Source organism: Otolemur garnettii, unplaced genomic scaffold, assembly GCF_000181295.1.
Source record: "Otolemur garnettii isolate 467f Iridium unplaced genomic scaffold, OtoGar3 scaffold00025, whole genome shotgun sequence".
Classification (NCBI taxonomy): domain Eukaryota; kingdom Metazoa; phylum Chordata; class Mammalia; order Primates; family Galagidae; genus Otolemur; species Otolemur garnettii.
Genome location: NW_003852420.1, coordinates 2,696,427 through 2,707,963, shown reverse-complemented (window position 1 = coordinate 2,707,963; position 11,537 = coordinate 2,696,427). Strand labels below are relative to the sequence as shown.

General features: G+C 41.2%; 1 protein-coding gene across 1 annotated transcript in view; it reads left to right on the top strand.

Annotated features, from left to right (window-relative positions):
* Window positions 1-11,537, top strand: part of SPTLC3 (serine palmitoyltransferase long chain base subunit 3) — a 173,744-nt gene that overhangs the window by 121,264 nt on the left and 40,943 nt on the right. The window contains exon 8 of the mRNA XM_003788010.1: window positions 5,731-5,950. Within this exon, the coding sequence (XP_003788058.1) occupies window positions 5,731-5,950 (220 nt within the window). The remainder of the gene's footprint in view (window positions 1-5,730; window positions 5,951-11,537) is intronic.

Sequence of the window (11,537 nt, the reverse complement as noted above, 5' to 3'; positions counted from 1 at the left end):
AGAATCTCTTGGCATGTCTGGAAAGTTCTCTTTCATAATTTCATGAAGAAGAGCCTCTGTGTTTTGTGAAGCAACTTCATCACCTTCTGGGATTCTATAAGGTGAATATTAGTTTTGTTGGAATTAGAGAGTTCTCTGAGAGTGAGATCTGTTTTTGCTCTCCATTTCTTTTGATCTTTGTGTTCCTGGGCTTCTTCAAAAGCTTTGTCTTCAGTATCAGAGATCCTTTCTTCTGCCTGTTGCACTCTGTTACAAAGGGATTTCACTGTGTCTTTCAGATCCTTGAGGACTGCAACCTCTTGTCTCAGTATTTCAAAATCTTTGATCATTTTATCTTTGAAATCATTGAGTTCTTGAGACATCTTTTGAATAATTTCTTGAGATATCTTTTGAATAATTTCTTTAGAAATCTTTTGAATAATTTCTTGAGCTTCTACTTGCTTCCTTTCTTCCAGTCTGTTAATCTTATTTGCTATCCACATTCTGAACTCAATTTCTGACATCCCAGCCATTTGCTTGTGGATGGGGACTTCAATTGTGTCTTCCCCATTTTCCCTTGGAGGAGTTGATCTACTCTGATTATTTGAGTTGCCAGAGTTTTTCCGCTGATTCCGCCCCATGCTGAGTTTACCTTGTTTGGAGGCCTTATCAGAACTGTCCAGTTGGTGGCTTCTTCTGGTTACCCAGAGAGACAGGCAGAGTGTGTCTGTTGTCTACTCCCAGTTCTTAGGTGCTGGGGCAGCCAAGGTGCAGTGGAATAGCAGCAGCTGCACAGGAGTGTGTGTGGCCATATTAGACCTTGTTCAGTCCCTCTGGGGCAACCAGTGGAACAGGGGAACTGTAGTGGCTAGATCAGTCCTAGTTCAGCACCCTGGAGCAGCCAGGGGGTAGGGGAATGGCAGTGGTAGCGCGGGGTATGCAAGCGAGCAGATCAGTCCTAGTTCAGCCCCACCAGAGTAGCTGGGGGAAGCGGGGGACTACTTCACCATCACCCTTTGGACACGTGCTGCACTAGCAAGCTGATCTGGGCCCTCCCAGTGTGGGACCCCAGAGTGAGGAACTCCTCCACCTCTGTCCGAGGGATGTATGTGGCTCTAGCAAACAGTTCTGGGCCCCCCAAGAGTGGTAGACCCCTCCACCACCACCTGCAGGGCAAGCATGGCTCTAGCAAGCAGTTCTAGGCCCACCCAGCTTGGGAGCTTGGAGCGGGGAACACCTCCCCGGCCCCCGTGGGTTGTGTGTGTCTCTTGCAGGCTGTTTTGAGTCTACCTGGAATGGAGGGTTCCTCTGCCTCTGCCTGTGGTATACCTGCGGCACTAGCGAGCGGTTCTGGGCCTGCCCAGAGCAGGAGCCTGCTGCCTGTGAGGCGTGCAACTCTAGCAAGCAGTTTTGGGGCCCGCCCCACTCCGTGACGTCAAAAGGACCCACTTGGCAACTGGGTTAGTCTGGGAAGTTTAATACCTCCTTCCCCACCTTATACCCAGTCACTCATAGTCCTCCAGGTCTGTGACCCTATTCACTCCAGTAGGCCACTGTTCCCAGGTTTACCTGGCAAAATCAGCCAGAAATCTGAGTTCAGCAGGGGGGCCTTGCGTGTTTAAATTAGGCTTCTGTCCAGCTAGATTTCTCTGTAAATCAGAGGATGCATTCAGCTTTACACTCAGGTGTCAAGTCTAGCCTCTGCCTGCCCACTGCCTTTGTCTCAGCCGCATTAGCCCCCTGAGGGCTGGTGCTCCACCCAAGAAAGTTATGTGCGCCCTGCCTGTGGCTGCTGTCCAGAACCTCTGCTTGCCCAAAGGGATGGGGCTGGAATAGTGTCAGCTTGCCGCTAGGCCACCGTTGCTGCACCGTTGCTGCACTGGGGACCCTGAACTGATTCTCCTCTCCTCACGCCCGCACCACAGTCAGCACAGAACAGCACCAGCCCTTTCCCCCTCCACTTCTCCCAAGAAGATGCCCAAGAATCAGGATTCCATAGGTAATAAACCTCCAGACCTCGGAGGTGGTGGGTGGAGATTCCTCGGAGTTCAATGTTGCAGGTGGGGAATATATACAGATTTATACAGTTTTACAGTTTTATGCCTGGCTGGAGGGTGCCATGGCACGCCAGCAGGGTTAGGAGGTCCAGTTTTTAGGGGGTCTCTCCCGTGGGATAGAGTGGGAGGAAGTTTGAACTCTGCTCGCTTGTTTGCATGGAGCAAACTGCGAGCCCTTGTTGTGGGGGAGGAGACTCCTGTCCACTTGGTCGTGGATTTTGTACCTTTTGGTTGTATTTTGGGGGTCGCAGCTTGCCTCAGGAAGGTTGAAGTACATTCTTCAATCTTCTCTCTTGGCTCTGCTCCAAACCATCAGCTCGTTTGCTAAACTTCTGTCCTTTCAGCCTCCTTCTGGACCGGAGCTTCTGTAAAAAGCTGGCTACAGTCTGCCATCTTGGCTCCGCTTCCCCCAGTACTTTATTTTTAATTAATATTAATTTATTTTTCTCTCTTTCCTCCTTCCTTTCTTGTCTTGGGTTATACTTGAGACTTACCAAGGAGATTTTCCACCATTCAAGTTGTCTAGCCAGTGCTTTAATTCTCAGTCCTTTCAGTGGATAATATGGTTTGTATGTGGAGGGGAAGGTGGTGAGAGGGAGATTTCGAAAAGGGGGCTTGTCACTTAGCTAACACATTATGTAATAGAAAAGATATAAAGAAATTATTCACTAGTTTGCTGGTTTAAGAATAATTCAAGTCTCTGCATAGGACTTCAAATTAACTGGTGGAATTATCTTTACCTACAGTTGTATTTTTAATTGTTTTTCTTTTATTGATGTTAAAAGAAAAACACAATCTTTCATTCAGGAAAAGAGAATAAAGTGTTGTTCTTGTTTTCTTTATCATTTTTGGCACTGTTTTTTGACAGCAATTCATGGGAATAACATAGATAGCCTTCTTATGCTTGCACCAGACTCAATATCCCACCATACGAAAGGTTCAATTCTAATTTGATCACATAGAGAAAATGAAAATGTTAATATGGGTGAATATAACTCTTTCTCCCTAGAACTCTATGTGTTCCCTGCATTAATTCCAGAAATCAGCAGTATCATAGAGTCATTAATCTTAGAGGAAGCAACATAAACCAGGCGGGTTGGCTCCTAACATCAGCTAGACTAGACCCACCAAAGGACAGTTAATTAGTTGCCCAGCGTGTCTACAAACACTGTTCAACATTAACTTTGGCTCTTGCCAAATTCAGTTCCAGAACAAAGAATGGCTGCTTGTGACACGTCAGGCTTTAGCATATTTGTGTTACCTACTTATAACATTTTAAAGATTAGAAGAAAATTCTAGAATTCTGAGGACCTGAGGCCATTTATCATATAACTTCCACAATGACACCCTCATTCCTAAAAGATTGAACACAGAGCATTGCCAAGGGCTCTCAAGTTTTCAAGTCTGGTCTCATTGAGACAATTTCCTCCTGAGCTCCTCCTCCCATGAACAATAATAATTCTCTGAGTGCTCATTATGGGTCAAGAACTTTACATGTTGTGTAAAGGTCATTGTTACAAAGACCTTACAAGGAGAGGCCCAGCATTGTGCTTATTTTACATATGAGAAAACTGAGGCAGCAAACATAATACAAGGTGGCCATAAAATATAAATATAAATTTTAAATAGTTTAATTTTACTTGTTTATTTACTATATTTTTTCTCTTTCCCAGGGGTCTTGAAGAGCTTTTGTAATATACAATACCATGAAAAATAAAACACAATACTATGGAAAATAAAACAGGTTTATTTATTTATTTATTTTTAATTTCAGATTAATATGAGGGTACAAATGATTAGGCTACAATCCTTGCATTTGCTGGGTAAGGTCCCTATTGTAGTTGTGTCCTGCACCTAGGAGGTGTACCATATACCCTTACATTGTGCCAATTAGGTGGGGCACACCAATTCCCCTCCCATTTCCCACTACTTCCTTTTCCTTTCCTTCTTTTCCTTCTCCTCCCTCCCCTCAACTTGAATTAAATTGAGTTTTTCTCTTGTGAGGGTGTGTATTAGTTTGTCCACTAGCCTCATATTAGTATTGAGTACACTGGATGCTTACTTTTCCACTCTTGTGATGCTTTACTAAACAGAATGTTCTCTAACTTTATTCAGGTTTAAAATCAATTTAAAATGCAATTTAAAATCATCAATTTGAAATAGTTGTCTATTTTTAAATTGCACACAAACTTTATGGCCACCCTGTATAAACTGCCCAAATTCACAGTTAGTAAGTGGTATGGCATCGTCCAAGCTTAGGCAGTCAGGCAACTGGACTGCCTCTCCCTCAGTGGAAACACTTTTAATAAGCAATTAATTTAAGAAAATGTTGGGATTAACTCCCAAATTTACAAGTAGATAAGTAAAGGCAACTCTATTTGATTTTTGTTTCATTAAAATCTGAGCTCAGCCACCCAAAATGACATTGAGAAACACACAAATGCTCTCCAAACCACAGTCTGAGCAACTGTGTACACACTCCACTGGACTGTTTTGACAAAAGCAGCCTAACACTTCAGCTTATTTTTTTGATATGCTAAATTTAATGTAACAAAGTAATTAAGAAAAGGGGAGAAGTTCAACTCTCTGTTTGGTTCTATTGATTAGAAAATTGAAGGGTTGCCTAAATTATTTGACAAGTTCCTTTCTGTGGTGAGTGTGTCTCTGTGTTTTCATAGAACTTGCCTGTCAGTGCAGTCAAAACTGTGTACAATGTAGACACAGCTTTAAAAATGGTCTGACAACTGATTAAAGTCAATGTTTTTAAGTCCATTGAATTTCAGAGGCACTGTATAAATATACATTTTAATTTTACTTGTTTATTCACTATATTTTTTCTCTTTCCCAGGGGTCTTGAAGAGCTTTGTAATATACAATACCATGAAAAATAAAACACTTAGGACTAAAACAAAAGAGTTCCTCTAGAGCAGTAGTCCTCAAATTGGGATCCCCAACCGTTAGTGTCAGCATCTCCTGGAAGCTTGGTAGAATGAATCATCCTCAGCCCACCCCAGACCTAGTGAATCAGACTCTTGAGGTAGGGGTTCAACAATCTGTAATTACAGGCCCTTCAAAGGTGCTCTCTCAACTATCTGTTCTATGTTCCTAAAGAAACAGAATGAGGAGACATACCAAGTACCTCAAATAAACCCTAGACTTTTAGTGAGTACTGTAACAGAAGGTCCTGAGGACTTTCTATTGTGTTGTAGTTAATATTATGATGTGTCTTAAGTAAAGTTCTGTTATGTGGTTTTAACTCCCTCTTTTAATCTTTGGCAATTCAAGCGTTGAGTTTAGGCCAGAGGGATCTGGCCAAACAGGCAATGGCAGGTGGATAAAGGTGGATCACCAGAGAGCAATGTAATTAAATCTAGCAGAATACCAGTTACCCTAGTCAGTTTTACTAATAAATTGGATCAGCGATGCAGTGAGCTAATTGTTTACTTAAGAATTAGGTATAACAAACCCAAAGCACTCGAATCCACTGAATAGAAGTTATTTTGCTCAAGGAGCATAGAAATGCCCAAACAGCCTTACAAGATGGAGAGAGTTGTTGCTGCCAAATGAAACATATCTTTAGAAGAAAGGAATGGCTTGTCTCTGTCATCCCTGTCTATGATGTATTGATGGGGAAACTGGCAGAGCTTCCCAGAATCAGATTTATTAGTTATGAGCATTTCTGCTTCTACCCTAGCATGGAAGGTTCCATCGTGCATCTGCCCCAGATTATAGCTCTAAAGAAGAAATACAAGGCTTACCTCTACATAGATGAAGCTCACAGTATTGGGGCCGTGGGCCCAACTGGCCGGGGTGTCACAGATTTCTTTGGAATAGACCCTGGCGAAGTTGACGTGTTAATGGGCACATTCACCAAAAGCTTTGGAGCATCAGGAGGCTACATAGCTGGAAGGAAGGTAAGAGAGGGGCTCCTTGTGTCTGAACATCCTGGGGACACAGTCTACAAGTTTCTCTGAATTCTGTTCAGTGAAAATTAGCACTTCTGTTCAGTTTTCTTCACTTTAACTGATCACTGTGGCCTTGCTGCAATGGGTCTCAGCCAGGTTGGGCCCAGAATGCAAAGGAGCTCACCAACCTCCAACAGTGAAGAGGAGCACATTGCAACAAAATAACAACACTGGTGGTGCACATGAGATACAGAATACAAAGGAGAGGGACAATTAACTTCCCAGGGTAATATCTGGGACACCATTTAGAATGAATGTCAGTCTTGTAGACCAGCAGTCCATTATCTTTTTTGGCACTAGGGACCAGTTTCATGGAAGATAATTTTTGCATAGATCGGGGTGGGAGAGTGAGGATGGTTTGGAGATGATTCAAGTACATTGCATTTTTGTGCCCTTTATTCCTGTGATTATGACATTGTAATATATAATAAAATAATTATACAACTCATCATAGTGCAGAATCCATGGGAGCCCTGGGCTTGTTTTCCTGCAAATAGATGGTCCCAGCACTAGCATCACCCCCTCAGCACCACATAAGATCATCAGGTATTAGATTTTTAAGGAGTGTGCAACCTAGATTTCCTCACATGCATAGTTTATAGTAGGATTCACACTCTTATGAGAATCTAATGCTATAGCTGATCTGACAGAAGGTGGAGCTCAGGAGGTGACACATTGGGAGTGGCTGTAAGTACAAATGAAGCTTTGTTCCTCCCACTGCTGCTCACTTCCTGCTATACACCTGGTTTCTAATAAGCCATGCACCAGCTCAGGGTTTAGGGACTGCAGTTACAGACAAATGATAGGGAGTTATTTTGCAAAGAGGAAATAATGGATGTCAAACCATGAAAGTGATAAGCAGATATTACAAGATCTATAAGTAGTCTGGTTTTCGTGCTATGAAAAACACAAAGCAGATAATAGCCACTGTAGGCAAAAGTTAGATATTAAGGAGATTGACCCTATGCTACAAGTTGTGGATTTCAACGTTTTTATCAAAATGATGCCAAGATGATTGATGTACTTTTAAGATATTTTTTCTGAGAAATAACTTTTTCCCACAATGTTAGCTAGACCATGGGCCAAATCTCATTCTCTAATATCTTTTCTGCTTGGCTTAAAAATTCAGATTTGCTGGGATTACACTAAGTAAGTGTTATCCCTGTTAGTCTAGTGCCAGTATTCCCAAGGGGGTTGTGAATGTAGAACAATAAATGTTTGACAGAAACTTAAAAGGAACAGGGAAAGGAAGGAGAAAAAGAAAATCAGATATACAAACTTGGGTTTTAGGTATAAAAGAGTCAGTTGTCTGCTCCGTTAGAGGACAGCCTTATCTAAACCCCGAGGGCTATCTCAGACAAATTCACATGTGTCCCACAGAGCCTGTGTAACAGTGATTTGGGCTCTGCTGAGGACGGCACAGCAGGCCTCCAAACAGTGCATGTAGGTGCCATCAACAAAACCCCCCAATTCCTCATCCATTGTTGTAAACAGGAGCAAGATGCTTCAGGTAAACCTGCTAGAAAAACCAAGGAGTGCACCAGAAAACAGTCTTGTCATTGAAAGCCTGTGATTTAAAACAACAGATTTAATTTTGGCTGCTCAACCTGCCTTGAGACATATAGATGCTTAAAATGTTCAGAGTTTTAAGTGGTCTTTACCTTTTAATAAGCACTTTTCTTCCAGGCTCAAAGCATTGTTTTTCATCCTCCTTTCACTGGCCTGTGGGAATTAGCTGGGTAATGCTAAAAAACATAGTGAATGCCCAGGATCTTAAAAAATTCAGCTAACTCTGGTAAAAGGTTAAATGTTCCCTTCCTAGAATGTCGAAGAAGCAGGGATCAGAGGGTCTCAAATGTATGAGCTCCCTCAACCCTGCTACACTGCTCTGTGACCTTATGGTTTTGTGATTACTTTAGCAGCAGCTCTGAGCTAAAATTGTTAACCAAGCGTAACTCTGTTTCCTGAACCAAAGACACCTGAATAAACGGAAGCAAGCAGATCCTCGAAATGTTGTCAAATTTGGTGGACGTCACTTTTTTCTCCTTGGAGTTACCTCATTTGATAACCACTTTAAGTAAAGACTCATGACTAGCTGAAGTAAGAGTTCACTATGGTCCTCTCCCCAACTCCTAGTCCTGAAGTCAGTTTCAGTATTTTAAAAGTGAAGATGATTTTGTCCACATAACTTCTGTGCATCTGGGATAGATACTGAGAAATTGTGAAAATTAATACTCTTTACATTAATCAGGATGCAGGAAAAAAGTATGCACATCTGTTCATTTTCTTGTCCTTTAAAATACTCATTCTGTGAGGGTTTGGATTCAGAGGGCTGCACCATCTGTTTATTCTCCTGTCTCCTCCTGTTCCATGTTCAGTGCACTGTTTCAATTTACCACTAGATGGCAGAAGAAATTAGCCATCAAATAGTGTTTGGCAGAGGCCCGTTAGCCTGAGATACACTACCCTAAAATAGCAAGATGCAAAACCTTGAAAACAGGACAGTTTCCAAGACCTGGAGAATGAGCAGAAGATAAGAAGGCAATTGAGAAAGTGCATGTATGTGCCTTGCCTGAAGATTGAAAAACCAGTCCAATACACACCTATCTGGAATGGTTTGAGTGAGACCATGATAGGTCCAGAAAAGCTGGTTCTCTTCCAACCTAACAGGCCCATGGTTCAATAGAACTTATATATCTGCTCCTCTGTATGCTTAATTTTAAAATTTATGTTAATTTCAAATTATAGTGGCTTCCATTTAAATCGTATTTTATTTCTCTGAAATTTGGATAATTGTATGTAGTATCTTCACTTTGAGTCATTTAAACTGTGCTTTTTAACTGAAAGGCATAAGATTGAGCAACACTCAAGATTCTTGTTTAAAAAAAATCTTTCTACTCATCTGTTTAAATAATTAGAGTACAGTTTTCAGAGTTTCATCATATATATATGTGTATGCATATGTATATATCTATATATTTCTATGTATTTACATCTCTTGGATATTTTAGTACATATGTCTTAATGGATACTATTTAACTTTAGTACATATGTCTTGCTGGGTATTACAAAATATCCAGAATTATAAACCAATGGATACAAGAGTAAGAAAATGAACCATAAAAAATGTTAAAGGGCATACACTCAGACTTGACATTTTTCTGAAACTCTAATTTCAGTTTCACAGTACTCAAGGGCTTCTTGGTACATACTGAGATTTTAAAATAATTGGTTGGATCCAAAAATACAGAAAAAGATAAAAACATCTGGCTTTTAACTCTCTTTTTAAATATGGATGTTAATAGTAATAGTATTAAATATCTAGGAGGTTCTAAAAATATCTGTGGAGTGGGCTGAGGTCAGAGTTTTATACATTAGCAACCAGATGACTCATATAAGAGAAAAATATTAGGAAAAATGGGTTTGGTGTGAAGATACTACCACAGAGAATAGAAGTTTTGTTTTGGCCCCCGCCTCCCTTCACAAAACATCCCACAAATTCACCTCTGCTAACTCCAGCTTACTGCCAGGCTATGACCTTCTCTTCCCACCACATGGCAACTGCTAAAAATGATCTCTCAAGAGCCAGCAAAATTTTTCTATTTTGCTAATTTTGAGTTTGAAGTTGCTAGAGATACACTAGGAACAGTCCAACTCAGAGAATTCTGTTCCTTCAAGACCTTCCCAGTGAAAGGTCAGGTAATTCTTCTTGCCACCTATCAGAGCTCCATGCTATCATTGGCTGCTTTGAAGAAAACCTGAGCTGATGGGGCTAGGTTTCTTATTTTTATTTATTTATTTATTTTTTATTTATCCAGTTGCTGAGAAGATGTGGTCAATACTGCAGACCTTCTATTTTTCTCCAGGCATAGATCCTGAGTCCTCTTGCATGCTTGATGCTAACCACTGGCTCCAGAGACTATGGAGACTTGCAAATGAATGAAGCAAAGGTAGCCCTCTTGACTGAATGGGCACAGAGCTAGAATTCTAAAGGAGGAAAGAGGGACAAGGCAGCCAAGCATTAGCCCCAGAACCCTGCATGCCAGCCCAGCTCTGCCCTGACACCAGGCCCTGACTGCATTTAATGGCCCTTTGAAGTAAATAGGGGTCAGAGAACGAGTACCAAGATGTTTGTTCTAAGAACCTCTTGTCTTATTTTCTCTCAAAATGCCTTAAACTCCAGGCCTATGAGTAAAGAAAATAATCAGGATTTTGAACGTACAAATGGACTTGGAAACCCCAGTATGAGGAGACCTCTAACTCACCCAGAAGGAAGATACAATCCAGACTTGCCTTGCAAAACACCAAAGCCAACTCTTAATTCATGGCGTCCAATGGGGAATGAGAGGAGGAAAATAGTAGCTAGGAATAAAGGCTTTCCTTGATACTCTCCAGAAGTTGCTCAAAGAGCCCCACCTTCTGAACCACGCTGGCAATTAACTCCCATTTAAAAACTTGGGCTTTGAGAGAAAGTGGACTCAGTCCAAAAAAAATAAGATTGTGGGCAAGACTGTCACAGCATTAAAAGGTAGTGATGCTGCATTGATGAGGTATTTATGTAAACTAAGAATGCACATGACCTCGACTTGGTAAAATTTCTAAATACGTGAAGAAAAATCAGGGCTTGAAAACATTGTGAAGAGTCCTTTTAGGGATCAAAGGGAGATTTATTTTGATTCCTTGTCTGATCTTTGTCAGCAAAGCCCCTCAAGTGAAGAGAATATTGCTATGCTTATTCCTAAGAATGTCGTCTAGCACTTCTATGTACTTCCATGACCCTCACCATCCTTCCCCAGTTTCTGAGAACACTTTCTTCTCCATGAGACCATCAGTATTTTTCTCCAGGCTCCTAAAACCCCACCAATATGGATTTTTAAAGAAGTATATAATTCCATCCCTGGTCTCAAAGAGGTTTTAGCTCCTTCTGGAGAAACAAGAGAGACAGACACGAAACATTTTGAGACTAATGCAACTTAGTATGTGATTTTAGTACTTTACAGGCTGGAATATATTGTAATTATTAACCCCAAAAGAGAGACAATCTCTGGATTAGGGAAAACACCACAGGGTAAGCAGAGTTGAGTTGGTCTCTATGCTCTCCTGGGCCCCTCACTTTGTGCATGCCAAGCTTGCTCTTCCAGAGAGAAGTTGAGAGAAGTAATACAGTGTGGTGCTGAGGGGAAGGATCCTGGGGTCAAATTCTTTAGGTCCAAATTTGTGAATAATTTTCTAAACCTTCATCTCTAAAATGAAGATAACTTCATAGTTATTATGAAGCTTAAATGAGTTAATATGTGCAAAGTTCTTAAAATGGAGCCTTAAACAGCCAATGAATATTAGCTATGGTGTCAGCTTCTTGTCCCACTATCTCTTCACAGACATTCAATCTGTCATCAACTCTCAGTACACACTTATTTAAAATGCCTCTCTTTTCCTTTTTTTCACTCCTACTGTCACACACACTATCACCCCCCACTCCCCACATGAAGAATGAAGGGAGAACTGGACTGAAAAATCTTTGGTTTGATGTCTGGGT